The 23912-nt window shown below is 43.5% G+C and overlaps 1 protein-coding gene and 1 long non-coding RNA gene across 9 annotated transcripts in view; one reads left to right on the plus strand and one right to left on the minus strand.

Annotated features, from left to right (window-relative positions):
- Positions 1-10061, minus strand: part of LOC308574292 — a 24817-nt gene extending 14756 nt beyond the window's left edge. Inside the window, exons 1-2 of the long non-coding RNA XR_014002450.1 lie at positions 9980-10061; positions 8042-8524 (exon numbers count right to left, since the gene is read on the minus strand). This is a non-coding gene — a long non-coding RNA (uncharacterized lncRNA). The remainder of the gene's footprint in view (positions 1-8041; positions 8525-9979) is intronic.
- LOC308574128 (rab11 family-interacting protein 1-like) overlaps positions 9948-23912 on the plus strand; it is a 190536-nt gene continuing 176571 nt past the window's right edge. The window contains exons 1-5 of one of the 8 annotated variants that reach the window (XM_081171605.1): positions 9948-10462; positions 17662-18107; positions 18462-19293; positions 20945-22891; positions 23828-23883. In XM_081171605.1, the coding sequence (XP_081027731.1) occupies positions 10047-10462; positions 17662-18107; positions 18462-19293; positions 20945-22891; positions 23828-23883 (3697 nt within the window). In that variant the 5' untranslated portion in view covers positions 9948-10046. Of the gene's footprint in view, positions 10463-10667; positions 10695-11365; positions 11474-16019; positions 16109-17661; positions 18108-18461; positions 19294-20944; positions 22892-23827; positions 23884-23912 lie in introns of those variants that run through there. The other 7 variants (XM_081171604.1, XM_081171607.1, XM_081171609.1 and 4 more) reach the window with 7 other exon arrangements.

Genomic DNA, 23912 nt, shown 5'->3' on the forward strand with positions numbered 1-23912 from the left:
CGGTCTCCCAAGGGTTGCGCAGAGCTTCCTGAAGCCTGGAGAGCGAGAGGGGTCGGTGCGCACCGACCCCTCTCGCTCTCCAGCCTTCAGCGAAAGCCTGCATTCACCCCATAGGACGCACACACATTTCCCCTTCATTTTTGGAGGGGAAAAAGTGCGTCCTATAGGGCGAAAAATACGGTATATTTATTAATCACTTTACTCAAAGTGGTTTACATTACAGATTTGTTCAATCCATTGTCTGAATAAGGGAAGGCTGAATCAAACTTTGATGGTGCACAAAGAAAAATGAAGAATTGATCAAACCACTCTCAGTGCAGAAGTCAGTTCTGAGCACGATAGCCCCCAAAAGCTGTAAAAATAGATGAGAAGAATTTTTTGTCCCTTTTTTGTTAATGTGTGTGACATAGCAGAAATGTGCAGAACTGTGATTAGGTTTAACTGGAGTATTTCAGACAAATACTGGGCAAAACGTGTGATATGGCTGCTGCAAATGATGAGTGCATTTTAGGGTGCATTAACAAAACCACAGGCAATAGCTCTGCTTTCTCCTGAATTGGCCAGATCTCATGTGGAGTACTGCATTCAGCTCTGGGCAAATCTTGAACAAATCTGCACAAGGATATGGACAAATTGTAATATGGAAGTCTCTACTGCATACTGGCACATCCAAATGCATGATCCATGCCCTCCATTTTCTTTGAGTATGGATTGAACATGCAGTGCATACACTCATTAGCATGTGTATGTGCTGCCTCCTATAGTGGCAGGACCTCTGATTCATGGAAACTGGAAGCCATGACCTGGAGATCTCCAACCCACTGCCCAACTTTACATTGTACCCTCTGCATCAGGACTTTAGACATTTGCATTCTTGAAACAAGTTCCCAAAACAGGTCAACAGTCAGAAATCAGGCAATCCATTCAAGTCTGTGAAAGATTTCCTTTGTTGACACTCAGCCGTGTCATTTAGCACATGCTTAGGTAACAGGACACATCACACCAAAGGTAATACTACGTATCTCCAATGACCTATATCTACCTAAGGGGAACACAAGAACCTAAGAATCCTGCTGCATTGGATCCCGCCCAACATCCCGCCCAACATTCTGCTTCTCTCAGTGGCCAAGCAGGAAATCAAGGCAATAGTTTTCCCCAGTGTGGTGTAGTGGTTAAGAGCAGTAGTCTCCTAATCTGGTGAACCGGGTTCACTTCCTTGCTCCTCCACATGCAGCTGCTAGGTGACCTTGGGCTAGTCAACACTTCTCTGAAGTCTCTCAGCCCCACTCACTTCACAGAGTGTTTGTTGTGGGGGAGGAAGGGAAAGGAGTTAGCCACTTTGAGACTCCTTAGGGTAGTGATAAAGCGGGATATCAAATCCAAACTCTTCTTCTTTCTTCATCTTCTTCTTCTTCTTCTTCTTCTTCTTCTTCTGGGAAATGGTTATCAGAGGTATACTGCCTCTGATGCTGGGGGTGTCCTTAATCTGTACTTCTTACACCTGCTGAACACCTTTAATAGCTTTTGTTAAGTGAGGTGGATGCTGTTGCCGTTAGGTCCTGCTAGTGGGCTTGCGCTGGGCATCTGACTGGCCTCTGTGAGAAAAGGATGCTAGACTAGATGGGCCTTTGGTCTGATCCATCAGGGCTCCTCTTATGCTAACGTACAGTGACTTCCCGGGTATCATAAGTACCTTAGCAGAGCCCTGTTGAATCAGACCAAAGACCTATATATATTCCTGCATTGTGTTCTCCTCATGACCAGCTAGGTGCCAATAAGGAGCTCCCAAGCAGGGTCTGAGTGCAACAGCAGAAGCCACCAGCAAGCTAACAGGATTACTTCTTCCTCCCTCCCCTTTATATTTTTAAATTAGCTTTGCACCATCGCCACACCTGCTGAGCATCAGACGCCTGACTTGTACACCCTGACAGGCTTTCTTCGTGGTTCAGATGACTCTTTCTCGAAAGGCCACAGGCCCTCAAGGGAAGGCAAAATGACAAGGGACGCTTATTGATGTGGGCTGGGATTCTGAGTGATGCACAAGAGAAAATATGTTTGAGGGCATTGCCTCAGGTGTTCAGCTAAACATGATGATCAAGATAAAATAAAATAAATGAAAGGTGAATGGAAATTGCCAAGTAGACACCATTAAGCGAGCATTTATTCATAAATTTATTATATTTACAGGCCACCTTTCCTGCAAGGAGTCCCAAGTGGGGTGCATGGTTCTCACCCTCCCCATACTATCCTCACAAGAACCCTGTGTGGTGGAAGGAGTAAGAACTTGCCCATGTGAAGACCACCTGGTGGAAACCCTGACACATATGGTTCTCAATTGTAAATTATATGCTGATCTCCGTCAGCAATTTCTAGATCAACTCTGTATCCCTAAATGGAAACCAGAGTTGGAGGTCATATATTTTCTATTACTGGGGAATGATCAGGAGCTCACCAAGTTAGTGGCTAAATATCTCTATTTGTTTTTTTTTGTCGTCGAAATACACAGCAGACGTCTGATCTCCCTGGAGACCAAGAGATGTGACGACAGACTGCTCTGCCTCCTTTCTTTTAGCAAATGTTTTGTGCCACTGGGGAAGTGGCAATTCTGTATTGATTTGTTTTGGATGTTTGTATGTGATGCCAATAAAAGGTTTGATGATGAAGAACCCTGTGAGGTAGGTTAGGTAGACGTTGACTGGCCCCAAGGTCTTCAACCCATGAGAATTGTGGCTGAGAAGGGATTTGAACCATTTGCACCCCAGGTCCTAGACCCAGCACTCTAATCACTAGACAAATACTGACTCAAACCATTGGTGCATCTTGCCTTTGTTGGAGCCAAGTTAGCTACTCCATGGTGTGACGATACCTCACCTTGCTGCTTTGCTGCCCAGTCCCCTGCAAGACCAGAACAGGACTGTGAGGAATTTATGCGGTGGCAAATTTCAGTGATTCGGTTCTCCTCCAAATGCTGCTGCCCAACTCTATTGCAATGTAGACCTATATAGTAAAATGCATATACTAGTGAAATAGCAAACAGGAAGCAGTCAGCTTAGGCAAGAGGACTGGAAGGAGCAGAGGCTAAGCTCAGAACTTCCTTCAACAGATTTCAGCTCAGTCCTACCACCTTGGCTGCTATTCTAGTTCCATCATCAAACTGCTCTTACTGTCAATAAGTTTCTCCCTAGGCGACACAAAGCAGCTTCCTATGTTTGTCACCACTATTCCCCAGTGTTCAAGGCTCTGATCTGTTCTGTATTTATTTACCTGACTATCGCCTAGCCTGCACCAGCTTCCGAATCTGGGAGTGTTAGTAAAGTAAATAAACCCTAGCTGTTTGCTTTTCTTTTTTTAAGGCATGAAGAATGCTCAGAAGAATGTTTACTCCCACAGTAGATTTCTCTGTACTGATTCAACAATAGCTGAAGCAATTCAAAGGCATTCCATAACCTCTTGCCAGTCAAGTGGGTTAGCTACTGAGGAGAAGGTATTCACGGAAGGAAGAGGAGGAGGAGGAATTTGGATTTGATATCCCGCTTTATCACTATCCTAAGGAGTCTCAAAGCAGCTAACATTCTCCTTTCCCTTCCTCCCCCACAACAAACCCTCTGTGAGGTGAGTGGGGCTGAGAGACTTCAGAGAAGTATGACTGGCCCAAGGTCACCCAGCAGCTGCATGTGGAGGAGCGGAGACGCGAACCCGGTTCACCAGATTACGAGACTACCGCTCTGAACCACTACACCACACTGGCTCCCTGGCTTCCTCTCAGAAGGAAAGCTTGTGCAAGTACACACACACACAGTATATCAATCCGTCATGCTAATCTTTTGCAGTAAGCATAATGGAGTCACCACTCTGAAAACTAGCGAGTTTATTATGGTATGGGTTTTCGTGGACTAGAAAGTTTGTGCCAGGTTAAGCCAATATGGTGCCCTTCAGATGTTGTTGAACTCCCAACTTCCACCATCCTTGACCACTAGCCATCCTGGCAGGGGCTGACGGGAGTTGGTATCCATCAACATCTGGAGGACACCATTGGTTATCCTTGGCTTTTGCAGTAATGCATCTGTTTGTCCTTCAAGTGCCACAAGACTCTTTGCATTATGATGATGGTGATGTGATGATGGTGATGATTAAAAAGGCATTTCCAGATTTTCCAGTTTTAAAATAATGATTAAGAAGATTTTGGAATACAGCAGAATGATAGGTTAACAGACTATGCTTGAGAGAGGACAGACACCTTGTCATGTACTCTTTTTTTATGCCAACCACAGGCAACACCATTTAGCTTGTTTTATATATGATTGGGACAGGCAGGTGAATAAAAAGGTATGGTTGCCCCCTCGTAATCCAGTTTGCCCTCTGGGTTTTCTCATAAGGCAAACCCATTTGGAGGTGGGGGTGGAGGCACTGCAGGTGACTATTAGCAGGTTGAAGAATAACCTGTTCCTTTCCCCCACCTCTTGGTTCTCTCATAGAGTAGTTCCTTGTCGGGGGCATGGAATCTGTGGGCCTCCATATTTTGTTGGGTATAAACTCCCATTACACCTGCCACAGTGTCCTGCGGAGGCATGGGTTCCGCAACCCTGCCCTATGTCACTTAAAAATGTTTTCTCTCAGGCTGAGCTATGAAACCGACATTTCCTCGAAGCGGGGGAGAGTTGGCGGGAGCAAGAAGAGTTAAGCGCTCCCTCTGGCAATTCTTCCCTTCAAGTTCAAATACAATGAGAGTTGGCAGGTGCGGTAGGGGTTAAGCACATGCAATTAAGCAAGTACAAATTACATCTAAGGTGTATTTCAAATGAGCCTGGGCAGGTAGAGGAGTGGTTCCAGTACTCTGGTTGATCCTTGCCTTCAAATACAAATTACAGCAGAGAGGCATTTTTCAGAGGAAAAGTGGCAGGCATGGGAGGGCTAAAGCGCTCCTCCCTCCTGCTGATTCTCCCTTACAGGTGCCACGTGTGGGAACACAGGTTTGTAGCACAGTATATGGGCTTCCTAAGATGACATGCAGTTGCATCCTGAGAGTCATTGTCCAGGAAGTGAATACACCAGCTTAAGTCCAGTGACCTGTCCGTAATACAGTGTACCTCATTGGCTCCAGGCTCTCCCTGTTCAGCTCAAGTCTAATAATTTGTATGCAAGGAGCACAGGGCACAGAAGGCTTTCACTGGGCACCTGCCAGGAGGGATGTGAAACAGGTGAGATCACTGTTCACTAACCCATGTGCAAATGAGTAACTATCCTCATTCTTGAGTCAAGGAGCACCACACCCTTCAGAAGCGTATCAGAGCCATGAGCCAACAAACACCGAAACTCTGCGGCACACTTTCCACCTGCCTGCTCTTTCCCTGGTTTCTCTAGAAAGAACAGGACCGCCTGGTGCTAAATTATCAGCAACACAATGGGGGTGGGGGGGGGAAGAGAAGCTATTGATGCTCATTGTCCTTTACAACATATCCCGCCCATGTTCACTGTTTTCCTTTGGACAAAACTTGGAAATTTGACAACACATACACCGCCCACGGGAGAGTAGAGATTGTTGTTGGCAACTGATCTTGGGACAAGGCTGGAAGTTAAGCAGCACGTGCTCCAATAAACAAGTGCTCCTCTACATCCTTCCCAACACTGATCAAAGAAAAAGTCTTTTAGTTCAATTGTTATTTTAAGCAAACCAACCCCCCAAAATACTTGTGACACCTATGGTTGGGATGAGTGGGTCAGTGATTTGGTGGATGAGTGATTTGGAGCAGTTTGCATTTTGATGTGAACCGACCTAATTCACACTTCCTGAAACAGGATGTAAACTAGCACACAGGTGTCCTTAGAAAGTTGCTCTTTACTGAATTTTGTCACACACTTCTTTGTTTACAGAATTTCTGCCCCACCCTTTAGAAAGGAAAAAAAAGGCTCTCTGGAGGTCTTTAAGCAGAGGCTTGACAACCATATGTCAGGAGTGCTCTGATGGTGTTTCCTGCTTGGCAGGGGGTTGGACTCGATGGCCCTTGTGGTCTATTCCAACTCTATGATTCTATGATTCTAAGACGGACCCTACCCTCGGGCTGATAAGACATGACACACAAGGAAAATGAAATGAGAGGAAGGAGAGGAAAGCAAGCTCAAGCTCTTAAAGATGCAGTCCTTCAACCAAAAATATGTAATGTATATTAGGGGGAAGTGTGCATGAGAATCCATTTGTTAATGAAAATGACAATAAAATGTAAAGTGCTCTTCTAAGGCCATCATTACTTCCCGTGGAAATGCATTCCATAGTTTAACTATGCACAGTACTTTCTTTGGTCTGTCCTGAAACTCCCAGCATTCAGCTTCTTTGGATGTCAACAAGTGCTATGGGAGAGGGAGAAATAAACTTTCTCTATCCACTTTCTCCATAACATGCGTCTGTTATACAGTATCTTCTCTTAACATGCTTTTTTCTCTAAACTGAAAAAGCTCCAAAGGTTGCAGCCTTTTCCTCATAAGCGAACTCCTGCATCCTCTTGATAAAAGCATACAGGATAAGGCTTTCACTGTCTATCAGCCACAATGGGCTATGCTTTGCCTACACTGTTGGGAGGCAGTATGCCTTTGAATAGCAGTTGTTGGGAATCACAGAAAGGGAGAGCACTGTTGCGCTTGTGGGCTTCTCATAGGTACCTGGCTGGCCACTGCGAGAACAAGATGATGGAACAGATAGACCTTTTGCCTGATCGAGTAGGCCCCTTCTAAAATTCTTTCTGGAGGCTGCATGACATTAAAGCCACATGAAATCAGGATTGATAGACTCAGGATTGCATGCAGTTCACAGATGCCTTGCTTTAATGTTAAGGTAAAGGTAAAGGGACCCCTGACCATTAGGTCCAGTCGTGGCCGACTTTGGGGTTGCGGCGCTCATCTCGCTTTATTGGCTGAGGGAGCCGGCGTACAGCTTCTGGGTCATGTGGCCAGCATGACTAAGCCGCTTCTGGCGAACCAGAGCAGCACACGGAAACGCCGTTTACCTTCCCGCCGGAGCGGTACCTATTTATCTACTTGCACTTTGGCGTGCTTTCGAACTGCTAGGTTGGCAGGAGCAGGGACTGAGCAACAGGAGCTCACCCCGTTGCGGGGATTCGAACCGCCGACCTTCTGATCAGCAAGTCCTAGGCTCTGTGGTTTAACCCACAGCGCCACCTGCGTCCCTGCTTTAATGTTACTTTGTGAATAAATCACATCCAGGGAGCACCTTCTTCCAAAACCCTACATCTCCATCCTAGCAATCCAGAGAAGGAAATTCCACTCAGCTGAAGAATGTGCTGCGTTCAGCTTTGTGCTATGCTGTATCTGTCTTGCAACATAAGCAAGCAACAGAACAGTCCCATCTATAAATAACTAAGTATTCAACTGAAAAAGCTTCTCAGGCATGAAATATTGAGATAAGATTTTCACATGTAATACATTTTTATATAGAAGTTGGGCAGAGTGATATTATAACAGGTCTAATGTTAGTTTCAACAAGTATGGTTTAATTAATCAATATAGAGTGTGATTCTGCACACATAGCCCCCCCCCCCCGGAAATCCTACTAAATCCCTTGGATGGCAAAAATGCCTGCATTTCTACTACATAAAAAAGGTGAGAACTTCTGGTTCCCAAACTGGATTCCATCATGTCAGCCAAATAATCATAGCTGCCAGGTAAGCTTTAGTCTAAGGTTTAAATTTAGTACACAAACAAAGAATAAAAGCCTTGTCACCTGCTCAGTTGTGGAGCAGCCAAACAATATGCCAGCAGGACCTGTTTATTTATTTTAAAAGATTGTTGTGATGCAAAATAGAGTCTACTTTGTTTTTCGGGGGGGGGGGGAACAGAAGTTCAATACATTCAGAATTGTCTACAACTGGAAGCTACTCCCTTTGAGGTGGAACAACTATTATCTAATCCCAATGTGGGTCTGGGCAAGTTAATTCACTGGTATGTATAGAATGAACTCAGAACTAGCTCTTAATCTTAGTCTGAATGTTCTAATCTAGGAAATGATGTCACCCTTTCCCCTCTGATTTACCTGGAAAAGCACGGGCAGAAATTCAGCAGACACCATTTCCCAGCATCAAGGAGCAATCAGAACAGCTTCACCATCTGTATTTCAGCTTGACACTTAGGCTAGTTAAAATAAATATGTAGCCCTGCTCCTGCGCCTATCGATAGCAGCCTGACACACCACAGTTAAGCAGGCAAATTGTTCCCCATTACTTTATGACATCTCCAGGGAAAAGCTTCATGCTTGATTTCTGTGGGCTGCTGTTATAAGGTACTTTTTAAAATGAAGCAGTATGGATTTTCAGGCTTGGATGATATCATAATTCTTCAAGGGTTAACTGACAACAGTAATTCTCTCTTTCTCTCAAGTTTGTCTGTGTGTTAATAATACAAGGGTGTTCAGCAGGGATTCCTTGCAGTGGGGTTATCCCAGTCCTTAGGGCAGGGGTGGGGAGCTTTTCTAGCCTGAGGGCCTCATTCTGTCCTTTCTGGCAACCTTCCAAGGGTCCTATGGGAGGAGCAGCAAATGTAAAATTTGCCTTAGTCCTGTAGGCTAATTTCTACACACACCTCTCCATCTTCCAGTCAGGCAACCAAGGATTTATCAATGTTCAAGGACATATTCCAGCCAGGCAAAAGCACTCAAGTCAAGTTCAAGGCAGGTCCAAGTGAGGAGTGTGGCCTGCAGAGATTCCTTAGGGCCAGACAGAAAGGCTTTGAGGGCCACATTCTCCTCCACCCCCCTTGCCCTGAGGTGCCCGACTCCTGCTTTAGTGGTTCTGTATCTTGGGGGCATGAGTTTTGTTGTAGCAGTTGTTCCCCAGCTTTGAATTTGAGATGTATTTAGAACTCAAGTCCTAAGAAGGATCATTATTCTTTTTATAAACAGCTCTGAGGTTTTATTACTATCAAGTAAGATATAAATGCTGGGAAATAAAATAAATAACTAAATTCCCTAACAGTCTTTTTTTTTTTTCCAAGTTGCTGGGGCAGTGAAGTTTAAAAAGCAGATAAAGAGGTTAGGGCTTTTGCAGATTTAATAGTAAGAACCATTGGTTGTTTTTTTCTTGAAAAATAGGTGCCCAGTACTCACCATGAAGTTGTTTCAGTAAGTGAGACACCTTTTAGCAACAACGAAAAGACGTGCCGGTACTGCGTACACTTGAAGTGCCCCCTGGAAAGCACTGGTAGGAACTACCTCTTTTATACGAGAAGAGGTTAGGCATTCGATATCTCGGATCCAACGTCTGAAGTGTATCGGTTTAGAAGAGGGTTCTTATCCCCTTTGAACCTGTTGCTTTTTAAAAAGATGCCTTTGTTGAAAACTAGCCTCCTTTCTTTTCATATGCAAAGGAGGAATATAACAATGATCTCCCATCAGCTGCTTCCGTTTGTCTGTGGAGAGGCTACATTCACCATTCATGCCTTTTTAGGAATATGCTCGCAAAGACATTGCCTGCAGACACAGCACATAACTAGACTCGCGCCCAAGTATTATTGCCCACAGTTTATAATTGTTTCGGAAAATATATATATTTTTATTGGGGGGAAAACAACCCTGAAATGGGAAGGAAGACTCACGAGTCACCTTAGCATGAAAATATAGAGATCACTGAGTTTAAGGGAAAACTGGCAGCAGTTAGCTATACATATATATATATATACATATAGAATCAGTGGTTTTCCTTGTTAACCTAACTGCTGCCTTTTCATATATATCTCAAGGCTTTTACATGTTATTTTCTCTTTTATGGTTTTATTTGCATAATGCCTAATAAAGGTTTGATTTCATACAAGGGAAAACTGGACCTGCAATTTACCTGCAAGATTCCAGCCCCCGGTGCGCCCGGACCCAAAGGATTATGGGAGCTGTAGTCCAAAGCGCCGCGAACGGGGGGGAAAGAGGCGGGGCGGGGCGCCGAAGCTCTCGCGAGACTTGGGGTGGGGTTCCTCACCGCCTCACCTGAGGGAAGCCGCTCAGTCCTTCCCGGGCAGCGGCAGAGAGCGGGTGTCAGGCGGACGGCGAAGAAATGTCGGCCCCAGGCTCTCCGTCGTCTCTGGGGCCCCGCTGGGCCCCGACCCACGTCCAGGTGACGGTGCTCCAGGCGCGGGGGCTTCGCGCCAAGGCCAAGGCCAAGGGCGGCGGCGGCGGCGGCGGCGGGAGCGACGCGTACGCGGTGATGGCGCTGGGCAAGGAGAAGTTCGCCACGTCGGTGGCCGAGCGCTGCCTGGGCTCTCCCGTGTGGCGGGAGGAGGCCACCTTCGAGCTGCCGCCGCCGCCCCGGAGGAGCCTGTCGGCGGGGGGGCCTCCGCTCTCGGCCGGGCCCACGGCCGTGCTGCAGCTCACCGTCCTCCACCGCGCCCTGCTCGGCCTCGACAAGTTCCTGGGCCGCGCCGAAATCAGCCTGGCCGAGCTGCACTCCGAGGGCGGCCGCCGAAGCACACGGTGAGGGGGGAGGGGAGAGCGAGCGAGGGGCCTGCGTGGAGCTCCCGCTGCCAGGGGCAGTCTACCGGCTGAGGCGCGGGGCGCATGCGCGGGGGGAGGGAGGGAGGGAGGGAGGGGGCTGGTGCCAGGCGCTGCCCAGAGAGGCCTCCTAAATATGACCCGTTGCATCTGATTTTCGCTCCTTCTTCATTTAGGGAGTCATAGCAGGACTTCTGAAGGAATGCGGATAAGGGTATGCTTTAACTTCAAAGGGAGAGAGGAAATATGCCAGAGTGTTGTGGTCAGTGTAGGATTTGTCGGGTTCATTGGGCTTCCTCTTGATATGCGGCCAAATTAGGTATTTCTGAAGGTGTCACATCTCGTCGCGCACCCAACCCCCCCAAAGTTTGCTTCTGTTCTTGGCCGCACACCTTCCCAGCTAAGATGGGCAAAAATCTGGCTTTGCTGCCTTTCGACTCCTGTCGATCGGTTTTGTAAAAGGTAATGTGATCAATAGGAACACAAACCGGGAGGTTTGACAGGTGAAATCCGACTTAACTATGACGATTTCAAATTACTCATCTGTTGTTCAGTGTTGTTTTGTATATTAATGGATTGTAATTTTGGCAACATAAGTAGTATCACTATATTCACTCCTCAGTGGCACTCTTGAAAAAATTAATTTCAGTTCTATGCTTCAGCTCTGGTTTGAAACTTGTTGGGCGCAGTGATATATTTTTTTTTACTTGTGCATCTGGTGGCTTCCTTTTCTGGTGCACTTGTTGTGTGTGCCAGATATGTGACTAAAGAATAACATCAAATAGTATGATCATATCTGTAGTACTTTGTCCAGTTCCAGTTGCTGCATTTTAAGGAGGAGATAGACAAACTAGAGCAGGAACCATCCTGGTGGGGGTGGGGGCCAAAAACTTTGACGTGAAGCCCTTTGCAAGCCTTCAATGAGCTGCAGCTTGGACAGTAGGAGCTATGGTTGAATGGGAGCCTACTTTAATGGCATCCCTTATTGGGCAGGTGAGTGTGGCTTCTCCAGATTGGCCTCATGGGCAAATGGGACTGGTGGGTCACGTTTGGTCTGTGAGCCGGAGGTTGTGCACCCCTGAACTATAGCATATTCCAAAGATGGTGAGGAGTCTGGAAACCAAGTCCTATGAGGAACAGTTGAAAAAGCTGGGCATGGTTATCTTGGAGAATAAAGGTTAAGAGGAGGCAGGAGAATAGTTCTCAAAGAACTGAAAGACTGTGATGCAGAAGGTGGAGCAGATTTGTTCTATGTTACTCCAGGTGACAGATGTAAATGCAATGACTGAAAACTTTTAAATAAGATGGTTTTGACTTTAAGTTAGGAGAAACTTCTTAAGTGTATGAGTAGTTCAAAGGCGGATCAGACTGCCTTGGGAAGTGGTGGGATCTCCTCCTATGAAGGTTTGTAAGCTATGGCTAGATGCCCATTTGCTTAGGAAGCTGTGTATTTGCAAGATTCCTGCACTGAATCCGTTGGGCATTGGACTAGATGACATCCAAGGTCCCTTACTACTCCATAGTTCTGTTTGATGATGTTGACTTCCTGCTGACTAAATGGCATTTCCAGGTTCAGAGGCAATTTACCTATGTATGTCAGAGGCTCAAGGTCCACATGTCCAAACAGGTGTCAAACAGCATGCTGCATGAGAATTATTCATCTCAGCTGTTTATCCGACAGCAGCAAAAGCTAAGCTCTTAACACGATGGATCATGGATTAAAAATGCCACTTTTAGTAAAGATTCCACCGTTGTCCATAGAGTTTACTGGGAGACCACGGGCGAGTCACACTCAGTCTAATCAATCTCAAGGGTTGTTGTGAGAATGAAATGGGATGGGGAAATGAGAACTATGTATGTCACTCATACATAGTTATTTGAAGTAAGGGTGGGGCAAAAATGCAATAAGCAAACATTGCAAGCAGAGGCGGGATCAAACTTTTAAAAACACTTTATTAAAACTTGAAATAAACAGCAGTATAATGTGCTACACCATAATATAAAGAGTTGGTGTGGTGAAAAGGTTAGTGCCAGACTAGGACCTAGGAGACCAGGGTTCAAGTGACCGCTCAGCCATGAAGCTCACTGACTGACCTTGGCTCTCAGTCTAACATAGGGTTGTTATGGGGATTAAATGAGGAGGGGTAGAATCACGTATGCCATCTTGAGCTCCTTGGAGAAGAAGGTGGGCTATTAAACAATCAAGCAAGCTTTGAAGAACTTGTAAAGTATCCTGTTGATGCCTTTCCTGAGCAGAGTCCTGCTGGATCACAGTAGTTGGCATACTTAATTTTATTCCATTGTTGTAAACTTCCCTAACAACCTACTTTTAGCTAAAGGGAAGAATAAACATCTATTAAATAAAATAATTTGTATCCAGCTTTGGATAGCGGTTATCTCAATGCATCCAGGAAACATGCAAGCAGGGTGTGGAACTGACAGTTCTTCCTCAGTTTGCTGCCTTGGCAACTGATATTCAGTGGTATTAATGCTTGTGAACATGGAAGTTCCATTAAGTTGTCAAGGCGAGTAGCTGATACAAATTTAGTTAATTCCTTAAAAGAGCCTCCTAAACTAGGGTCCCAATTGTGAATCCCCTAAACGTTGGCATCTTTGTCTTCTCCTTAAATCTTGGTTTGCAGCGGACTGAGCAGCGTGTGCTCTTTAGAGATGTTGGTTACCAGGATACAGTGAAAGAAAATAATATTAAGCTAGTTAGAATTTAACACTTTTATATTTTGGAGGTTATTGGGTCTTCTTCTATAAAATATTGACTCAGTTTGATGTGGACAAAGGGATTGGCTGAATCAAGGCTAGAAATTAACTGTTAGCACCACAGCAGAATTTGATAAGTTATTTGATAAATTGGACTCTTTCTGATTACTCCTCCAGTCATGATACTAACTGGATGACAATTAATAGGAGGAAGTGAGAGAAAAGGGAAACACTAAACAAACATCATGGGACAAGGTAGGAGTGGTGAGGTCACTAGGACTTGACACTTCCCTATTGCAAAGAAATACTCTAAAGAACCGAGGTTAGATCCAAGAGGAATGAAACCCACACCACCCACCTAAGGGAGTATTGGCCAGGATATTCAGGGCAATTCCCTAGCATTCCTATACAACCTTTATAACATATTTTCCCATATATAGCTGGCCATTGTTTGTAGAAAACATCCCCTCCCCATACTTTTGTATTGAGATGTTGTATTGTACTTTTACTATTTTTTGTTAGGAGCTGCTCCAAATGGCTGGAGCAACCCAGTCAGATGGGTGGCATATAACTAATAAGTTGTTGTTACTATAAGTCTCCCCCCTTTAAAATATTAATCAATAATCCCACTACAAAAAGGTGCCTAGACATTCCTTTGTGGCAACTGTAACCGAGGTTTATGGTGCCATTTGGTGACTAGCTTATATATCTGAGTTTCTAACACTAGTTTAAAAAATAAAAAAGGTAAAGGAACCCTGACAGTTAAGTCCAGTCACGGATGACTCTGGGGTTGCGCCGTTCATCTCGCTTTACAGGCCCAGGAAAGCGGCGTTTGTCCGCTGACAGTTTTTCCGGGTCATGTGGCCAGCATGACTAAGCCGCTTCTGGTGAAACCGTAGCAGTGCATGGAAACACCGTTTATCTCCCCACTTGAGTGGTACCTATTTATCTACTTGCACTTTTTGGCGTGCTTTTGAACTGCTAGGTTGGCAGGAGCTGGGACCAAACAATGGGAGCTCACCCCGTCGTGGGGCTTCAAACCGCTGACCATCTGATTAGCAAGCCCAAGAGACTCAGTGGTTTAGACCACAAAGATGACCCATTAATTAGATGACAGATTTAAAAAGTGCAATAATGTTTTCAGAAATTGAATACCTTTTTAAATTACAGAATTGCTTTTTCTAAGATGTGTGCTGCAACACATGCATTATTTTAAAACAAAATATGCTTGCATCAGAACAGTTTGTTTTATATTTGTACATATTATTCAGTAGGTTGATTGACTAAAACTCATGATCAGTTAAGTTTTCTTCAATAGGTTGATAGCTCTTGGGATTTCACACCTACCCAGTTATGCTTCACATTGTGCCATTTTATGTATAAGGTTTAAACCAGTGAGTAAGAATTTTTAAAAAATCTGCTTAGCATTTATATAGTTTAAATAGCCTAATGTACATTTTCTTGTTGTTCTTTACAAACAAGCCTGTAATGCAGATTAGTATTATTCCCATCCTGACTTGTGTAATATAACCACTTTGTAAGTTCATTACAAAAGCAATATTCAATCCAGGTTCCTAGGTAGCTTTTTAGCTGCATTGTGCTATTCAAGCAATTTATCTAGTATTGTCAGGTGAGCTGTTGGCCAGCAATGATATTTGAGTTCCACATCTGAAGAGCAATAGATTCAAATATAAATACTGATAAAATAAGTAATGTGCTATAGTAATTTTCCACTGATGCCTGCTTCCATAGCTATTGTAGAACAAACCCTGCCATTAAAATGTGTATGTGCACCTTGATTCTTGGCTATCTGTGTTAAGAGTACAAAAAGCAACATTTTGTAAGAATGCATAATACCCTTCTGTTTGGCAAACATATTTTTAGACTGAGCTAAACATCCTAGTTTTTAAAACTAAGTCACAGTGTATTCCAAAAACAGTGTTTGTAAAGAACTCTTTTAAAAGTGTCTTACTGTGAATAATGGCAGCTCTCATACTCAAATATTTAACGTAACAAGTCCAGCAGGCTTACCAAGTTTACTTTGGCAGTCTTGACTGCTTTATACAGCCATGATAAGTATTCAAAGTATGTTAGAAACAAATGTCTTGTTCATAACACTTTATTGTTAGAATAAACAGCACAAGTCAGAGTTGAAGCACTTTATTAGTTTTACAGATGAAAATTGGGGCTTCAAAGTTTATGTCGGGATCTATCAATTAAGAGGTAGCTCACTAATCAACACCACACCCTTAACATGTGGACAGACAATGCAAAGATGCAATTCAGACCAGTTAATATTTTTTTATCTGAAGGCAGGGAGATCTGAAATTTGGATGAAACTGTTGCCAGATCTCAAGACTGGATGCTTATTTGTAAAACAGAAACACTTCTCTGTATTGAAAGAATTAGATGTCAATGAGATTATTTCTGACAGGCCTTTTCCCTGATGTGGTAGTACTGTGTGTGCTTTTTTGTTTTTGTTTTTTAAGGGTAATCTTTTAGCCATGCAATAACTTCCTGTAGTTTGTCTAGAAATAGTTTCACCATGCTATCCGTTGTTTTAGGAAATTGGGCCACATGATGAGCTTTTAAAATGTGAATATAGAAAATCGCTCACTTTTGTTCTAGTGCTTTTCCCTCCCCTAGTTCTTCTCTTTTGTTTCCTTTCCTGTTTTGATATGTATGCTTTTAAGGCATGCAATTTTCTGAAAATATTGTCGGAAAATTCCATATTTGGGGAGAAATTGCATGCTTTTGTACATAAGCTGCTATTTCTGTTCTAAAACTTTCCTGGTAATGACTTTCTCATTTTCTCTCTTTCTAGCTCTGTATCCTCTGCTGTATCCCGCTCCGTTCAAGACTGTTCTGCAGAATTTGTCTTGGTTCATGTTGTGCCTTTCAGGGAGTAAGAAGGTTAGACGCACTAAGATGGCATGCATCTTGGGTTTTAGCGCAGAAACAGTCTATTCTGCAGAGTTCCTCTGACTGTTGATACCTTTTATGCAGATGTCTTCATGGCATAACCTTAAATGGAGAGGTAGCTGTTTGGCAATGGACAAGGTCATGCTGTGGAGCTGTTCTACCATAACTCATGAACTAGTATTCTACCATAACTCATGAACTGCTGATATTGCATGATACCAGAGCATAACAGCACAGGTCAGGTGGAGCTGTTAAGCGATCATGGGACTCGGCTTAGTAGAAGAGCCTTTCCTATGTCTTCCTGCAAAATTATATGAATATTTGGGGGAACCCATTGCCCTGAACAATGGATAAATTTACAGTACAAAATTAACCCTTTCCTGGCATTGTTCTCATTGATCCTCTGGGGGGAGGCCCCAGAAAGCAATTCTGGAGAAACACTTGTTTTGTGAGGGTGCTTATAATTATTACATTATTGTAATCCCCTTTATTGAACCACACTTCCAAGGATTTAACTGAGAACCATGAAGCTATAGACAAAGTCTGTAAATATGTGACACATGACACATTTTATCTGGCTTTGAAGTCTTGTGACAGAAAAGGTGAAATAGAAATATAGGTAACTTGCAATGCTTATTTTACCTACGTGATTGCTGATTTGGGCCGGGGTGGGGTGGGGTGGAGCAGAACAAACAAACAAATGGAGAGTGGAGGAAACATTACAGAGCAGCATCCTAGAGCCCTCGTGCTGCCTGCTGAGAACCAGGTAAGCGAGACACCTGGTTCTGAGGGTTCCTGGCTCTACGCGATTTTGCTTTTATGTGCAATGGCCAGGAATGTAACCACTGCATAAGATGCGAGGTAGCTGTAATTATATTTTCTGTTAGTACAGGCATAGGCAAACGGCTCTCCAGATGTTTTGGGATGACAGCTCCCATCATTCCTAGCTAACAGGACCACTGGTGAGGGATGATGGGAGTTGTAGTCCCAAAACATCTGGAGGGCTGAGTTTGCCTATGCCTGTGTTAGTATGTCTGCGAATATTCACTTGGATGAGAAAACAAACTTTTTCTAGACATCTTGGGAACATGCCCAACATACTGGAAGCATGCCGGCTACCAGTTTCTTATCACAGATCTGTAAAGACCCTCTGTTCCAGGAGTGACGTCCTTAGCATTTTAGAAATCTTTGCATGATGCTTCCAAAGTAACTATTTCTGAGACTCATGTGGTAATATGGATAAATTATTTCATAACAGCATGTTCTCCTTTTAAAATAGGCTATTTGTTCTCTTCTCTTCCTCTTCCCCTTTACTTTTTCTTTTCTTTTCTTTTTCGAAAATGGACTTTGCTGGCTAAATGCCACTAATATCAGTCTACAGACCTACCTGGCATTTTGCTTACATGGAGAATCTGACTCTGTTTAGCTTGAACTGAAAATTAACTATTTTATATGTAACACACCCTGAGACCTTGTGGGAAAAGAGTGGGTAGGAAATATTTAAGTCCCTGATGCTGAACTTTTGCTGTTCTTTATTTGTACAGATGGTACAAGCTTCACTCCAAACCAGGAAAGAAGGAAAAAGAGAGAGGTGAGATTGAGGTGGATATCCAATTCATGAGGAGCAACATGACAGCCAGCATGTTTGATCTGTCCATGAAAGATAAGTCACGGACACCATTTGGCAAGCTGAAAGACAAGCTAAAGGGGAAACGAGGCAATGGATTGCCAGACACAGCTTCAGCTATTGTTCCTAGCATTAGTCACTCTCCGGCTGACAGTGAGGAAGAGTCAAATGAGAAAGAAAAGAAAAAATCAAAGTTCAAGACCTTATTCTCCAAACCTGGTTTACAGAAAAGCAACCTCTCTCAGTCCATGTCTGTGTTACCTTCTCTCCAACCGGTTACAGAGAGAGTTCGACTTAATCCCAGTGACTTTTCATCGCGATGGAGTGATAGTGATGATGACACTTTAACTCCTGTTTCAGAGAGTAAGTATTGTCTATTGAAAAGAGAATATATTTCTCATATGTTTTAACAGTTGTGTAATTTACAAAGTGTGCTAAGTAGTAAAATGTGCCATTTCTTCATAATAGTTAAAGCTGGACTTCTTGTATTATTTAAAGGCAGTGCTTGGAAGCTGTGAAGAAACAGAAGTGTCTTCATGATTGTGCCTAATAGTTGTAAATGAGTGGGATACAGGTGGGTCTCAGTGGTCCCCAACCTCAGTGTACTGCTGTTGTTAAGAGCCATCAGTTGATCTAGGGCTGGATTAGGTATTAGTATTTTCAGTAGTATTGGGACTTGTGCTTTCACTATTCTGATGCTGATTTCTTTCTTTTCAGAACCCTCCACAAATGAAGATAACCTGCTTTATCCACCTTCCACCAAGTCTCATAAGAGAACAGGTAGTGCAGATAACAAGCAACTAAGCCAAATCTCCTCCAGTAACACCAAGAAGGATGTACATTCTTTATTTGGTGGACTGAAGTCCAAAAGTGACCCCACTTCCCGGTCCAATGTGTGTATCAATGGCAGTCATGTTTACATGGAGGAGCGTGACCCCAAAAGTGATACTCTTCCAAAAGACGGCACTCTATCTTCCCCTCAGATATCCCAGCGAAAACGGCTCTTTTTGTCCCAGGAGAACTTATCTTCTGAACCCAGTAAGGAAACTGAAATGACAGGAAGACTACCTTCTGACAAAGGACCCCCAGGGTCTTCTTCACTGGAGTCCTTTAAAGCCATGACTCTACCATCATACAAGTTGCTGAGTGCTGGGGATATGCCAGAAAGCAACACTCCAGTTATTTCAGACACTCCAAAAGAAACCAAAGAGAACAAAAAGCAGGAGAACAAGAAGTCTGGCTTGCTGTCTCTTATGACAGGGAAAAAAGAAGCTAAAGTTAGTGAGGAAGTAGAGAGCAACACAGACACCACTCCGAAGGTGAAGGAAGTAAAACGTAATGAAAAAGAGTTGGCCAAGAAAGAAGCAAATCCTTTTGAAGTCCCTGTGGATAACAGAAGAGGTCATAGCTCAGATAAGAGCAGCACTGCGGATCTCCGAATCACAAAGACATCCTTGAACCCTTTTGATGAAAACATCTCAGCAGAAGAGAAGCCAGAAAAAAACTCAGCTTCTGTGAAACCATCTCAGACCAAACCCGTCAAGCCCAGGTTAGTCTTGAGAAATGATCTTTTCAATTTAATTTTGAGATCTTGAGATGCTTTAAGGCTATTGCTACCCAGTGGTTTTCATTGTATGTCATAGAAAGTATCTATCCTCCTGATAGGGCAGGCATGCCCTGTGCAGGTTTCAGTTGATTAGTAACTCTGCAGGTAATTTGTAGGGTTTCTGTCTCTAGCCTTCTTGAAAGGAGGGAAATGACAGTGCATGCTGCCTTCAGAACAAAGATGATCCACTTTCTTGCAAGGGGAGGGCAAAGAGAGCGAGTCAGTCCCTCTTCTGCCTCCAGGGTGGAATGCTGTCTAGCAGAGAATGTATCCAAGCTGGCTGAACTTGATCCTTTCTATCTCTTCTCCCCACTGTCTATCTTACAGGGAGAGGAATCGAAACAAAGGCAGGCACTAGCTTTGTTGTGTTTGCCCAGCTGGTCAAATGCAGCTGAGCTAGTTTTCACTCATCTTTTTATGTCTTATCTTTTTTTGCTGAGGAGAGGAAAAGACGGTGGTTAGTCCAGCCAACGTATTGGGCTTGTCTGACCCAGAAAACTGGTGTAACTAGCTAGCTGCTGCTCTTTGTGGCAAGGAGGAATTTTAAAACACAATTATGGGTTAAAGTCTTTGTGTCAGTGTCATGTAGGTGGGCCAAGGCCTGAAGTTCTTTAGCCCTCCCAGACTTAAAGCATTAGTTCTAAATCAGGAAGGAAAAAGAGAACAGCTGTCTTTCGTGAAGAAACAGCCAGTGCTACTGGCAGTTGTCCTTCGTGGTTCCTTCTTGCTTGAGTTGGGGAGGGGTGTCGTCTGAAAGTAGAGGTGGGAGGAATACTGAGATGGAGCAGGAAAGACTCAGAAAAGTGAATCAAAATGGGTTACCTCCTAAGCCCCTGAATATTTAAGGCTGCCACATATTAGCTGATTACGTGATCTTGTGGTGTATTTGTTCATAAGTTGATATTTAAATATTCAGACATGTATATAAGTGCTGTGAACACCATTAGTGACTTGGCTTTGTTTTTATGTTACTGACACTGGTGCATGTGGGAGAATTGCTCCCTATTGCTCTAACTTTAAACTTGCATCTCTTTCTTTACAGTTTTGACTAGTGAAACAACATTCTTTTAACATTGTTGGGTGACCTTGTTTCTGTTCAGCTCCTGCAAAATGATTAAATTTTGCACCTTTCAGCAATCTAAAATGCAATATTTATGGCTTGGTGGAATGCTGCAACCTTTGGATAAAACGTTGCTTTTGCATGGAAGCTGTGTGTCACAGAGGCACCACTCTTTTTCCTGCCTAACTCCCATTTGCTTGGTGCTTTGTATATTTCACTGTACTACTAATACTTTGATAATACTATAATGTAATTGGGATTAAAAAGGTGTTCCATTGAAAAGAGATGTTACTGATAGACTTTTTTAAATGTACAAAATACTTTCATTCAGGCAACGTGTTGTTTTCTTTTATAAGCATTTGCTGCTGTTAAAAGGTAAATTATAATATGAAGGGGGTGGTTTGCTAAAACCCTACACCTTTCCTATTCACTTAACATGCAGCAGCCTTGTTGAACTTGTCTTCAAAATGTTTCTGCCTGTCTTACGTTGCATCTGCAACTGACATGCAGGTTTTATTTTGTCCCTTTTTACAGACTGGGCGTGTCTTCAGAGGATGAAACCAAAGCCACTTCTGCTATTTCTGCACCTCCTTCTGCTTCTCTTTTCTCTCCTTCCTATCACTCTAATAAAAACAACCCTTTTATCTCTAAATTTGATCCAGAAGAGCAACCTCGGGACACTGATAGGTTTGCTAGTGACAACAATCCTTTCACTATTAAATGGGGACAGAAATCCAAGCAAGATACTGAATGCTTTATAGCTACTTCTTCTGCTTCTGGAAATGAAAATAAACCATTTGCTCCTAAAAGGGAACAAGAATCCCAGATAGAGGATTCTTCAAACTCTGCTAAGTCTCCCCTGCCTGCAACTTCTGTTCTTGAGTTGGATCCTTCTGCTTTTCAGCTTTCTGATATTGATAATTCTCCCGTGTCTAAAGTGGGAGAGGACTCTGAAAGTTTTAACAGTCCTCCAGCATCTTTCTCTACTTCCTCCTTAGCAGGAAACCTTGATGATTCCAAGCACGCTCATGTTGTTCCTTCAGACAAGCCCCAAAAGGAAGGTTTAACTAACCAGATAGATCCTGTATCCAGTTTTCCTGGATCTCTAGCTGGCAGTCACCCTTCACGGTTTTATGATAGGGTTGGACTCATCCTGAAGTCTCAGGGCGATGACAAAGTGCACATAGTGCCACCATTTAAGGAAAACCGAGGGAGCATAAAGAAGTCGGTAACCTTTGCCCTTGAGGATGAAAATGTGGGGAGTAGTGGCGACGATGCTTCAGATGGTGAAGATTCAGTTGAGAGCTGGCATGATGAAAACAAGATTTCAATAAATCCCACTGAAAGGAATGAGGGGCGAAGCCCTGAACTATATGTAGAACATTGTGCTGCACCTGAGCCCCATAATGGAAACGTACAATCTCTTCATAACAGTGAGGGTCCTTTGGAAAGACAGGCTGAAGCCGGCTTCTCAGTTAAAGTAGAGCCACCGGTTCCAACTCCGAGAATTCTCGTGCCTTTGCCGAACATGCCGAGGACTGTGTCGGGTAGCAGTTCTCTCTCTGAGCCCCCAAAGCCAGCACCAAGAAGTGCCCTAAAACAAAAAAAGAGTGTATCTGTTTCTTTGATGGATGAATCAGAAACAGAAAATGGGTCAAGCTCTGCCTCTACATATAAAGAATTTTCTGCAGAAAATTCTTTCATCTCTAGTGAAAAACTAACAAGCGATAGCTCGTTAGCAACTTCAGTATCCAATATACTTAGTTCTAGAAGAGATGGTGGAACCATGGAGTCCTCTCAAAGTATTAGTACCGATCTCCCTCACTATGCAACAAGCACACAGCCTGGCAGTTTGATCCCTGGAGATCTGAATGTAAAACCCACCACCCTTTCTGTTATTCCAGAAGTGGGATCAGATGATGAGCAGCTGAGTGATTATCCCCAGGGTACTGAAAAGATTGCAGTTTCTGGAGATTTGTCCAGGAGTAGAGATGTTTCCTCAGAGTTACATTCCTCCATTGAGGGGGGAGAGCTGACAGCAAATAAAAAGGCGACTGGTGAGAGGCAGACTGTATCGCTTCTCATGAAGACAAGTGCTCCTGGTGATGGATTTGAACTAAACAAACCATTGGTTGCACCTTCAGCACGAGCCCTTGAAAATGCAAGCCATGATGTAAAGGGATTGGAGCAGAAGAACGCTGACAGCTTAAAAGAAAATAGACAGGGTGATAGTCCTGAGTTCTCTGTTAAGCCTGTTCATCTTTCTCCTCTGCCCAGTTCTTCTCACTCTATTAGTTCTTTCCAATCTGATGCTTCTGGCTGTAATAGAGCAGAGCCTACGAAAAAAGCTACAGCAGAGGGCTTGGGTACCAAAGTGGATCCCTCTGGCAAGAAGAAGCTGCTCCAGGCATGGGTTTCACCCTCTGAAACACATCCCAATCAGAATCTGCAGAGTGACGGAACTTATCCTGCTAAGCTCAGGTGAGAGGAATTGGGGGGGGGAGCAAAGATAAAGGCTCAAGTGCTATACTGTGCATGGCTTTGATTCTTCCCTCCCCTTTTTAATGCAGTAAGGGATTTTGTGTCCTATGGACAGGTGAAAATCTTTCCCTGTTGATCTGTATCTATTTCTTGTAGCAATGTCAATGAAGGAATGAAACTGAGCAAAGGTTTGTTTTGCTTAGGCAGTAATCAGACTCTATTTTCACATTGTTGTAACATGACAATAAAGGTATCATAAACAGGAACCAGCACTTCATATTTTACCTCTAATTTTACTTTACCCACTGTCCTGTTAAAATACTAAATATAGTTTTCATGTTCTGCCAAAATAAGTGAAAGCAGCAGTTGGATAAATGCTTAACTTTTTTTAAAAGCGGTGTTAGTTGTGATCATAAGTGCAGTGCAATTTACTGCGGCACAGGTTTTGTGTTACCTAGATTTCTGAAGTGTCCCACGGGTGTAATTTAACTAAAAAAGAAATCAAGGCAAACTTTTGCAATAAACTTTGTTGAAAACTCTATTTTTCACACTTGCTAAACATCTGGGTAACTACACAAATATCCAAGGAACCAACCATATTTTATTGGGGGGGGGGGGGAGGAACAGATGTTTAGAACCATCAAGAGTGTCAGACTAGGATTCCACTCAGTGATAGGCCAGTCTCTTATCTCTATGTCCAACCTCCTTCACAGGGTGGTAGTGAGGAAAATTGGGGTTGGGTGGGCATGTATTCAAGGTCCTTGAAGGGATGTAAATAAATAGGTAAGTAAAATTTTTCATTTGAGAGCTTCTTAATCAGTCTTGAAGTGTAGAGAGGAGGGCAGAATAAATCTTCTGTTTTAACAGTAAATATAAAATCTAAACTTGCACTAATAGAGGTACGTAGAAGAGGAAAATGTACTTTATTCTTTTTAGAAGCCAAAGCAGGAACATGTGTGCATGCAGTGCTTCATGCAAGACCAAATGTAAAGGTAAAGGGACCCCTGACCATTAGGTCCAG

Source organism: Podarcis bocagei (genome assembly GCF_964188305.1).
Source record: "Podarcis bocagei genome assembly, chromosome: 15".
Lineage (NCBI taxonomy): Eukaryota > Metazoa > Chordata > Lepidosauria > Squamata > Lacertidae > Podarcis > Podarcis bocagei.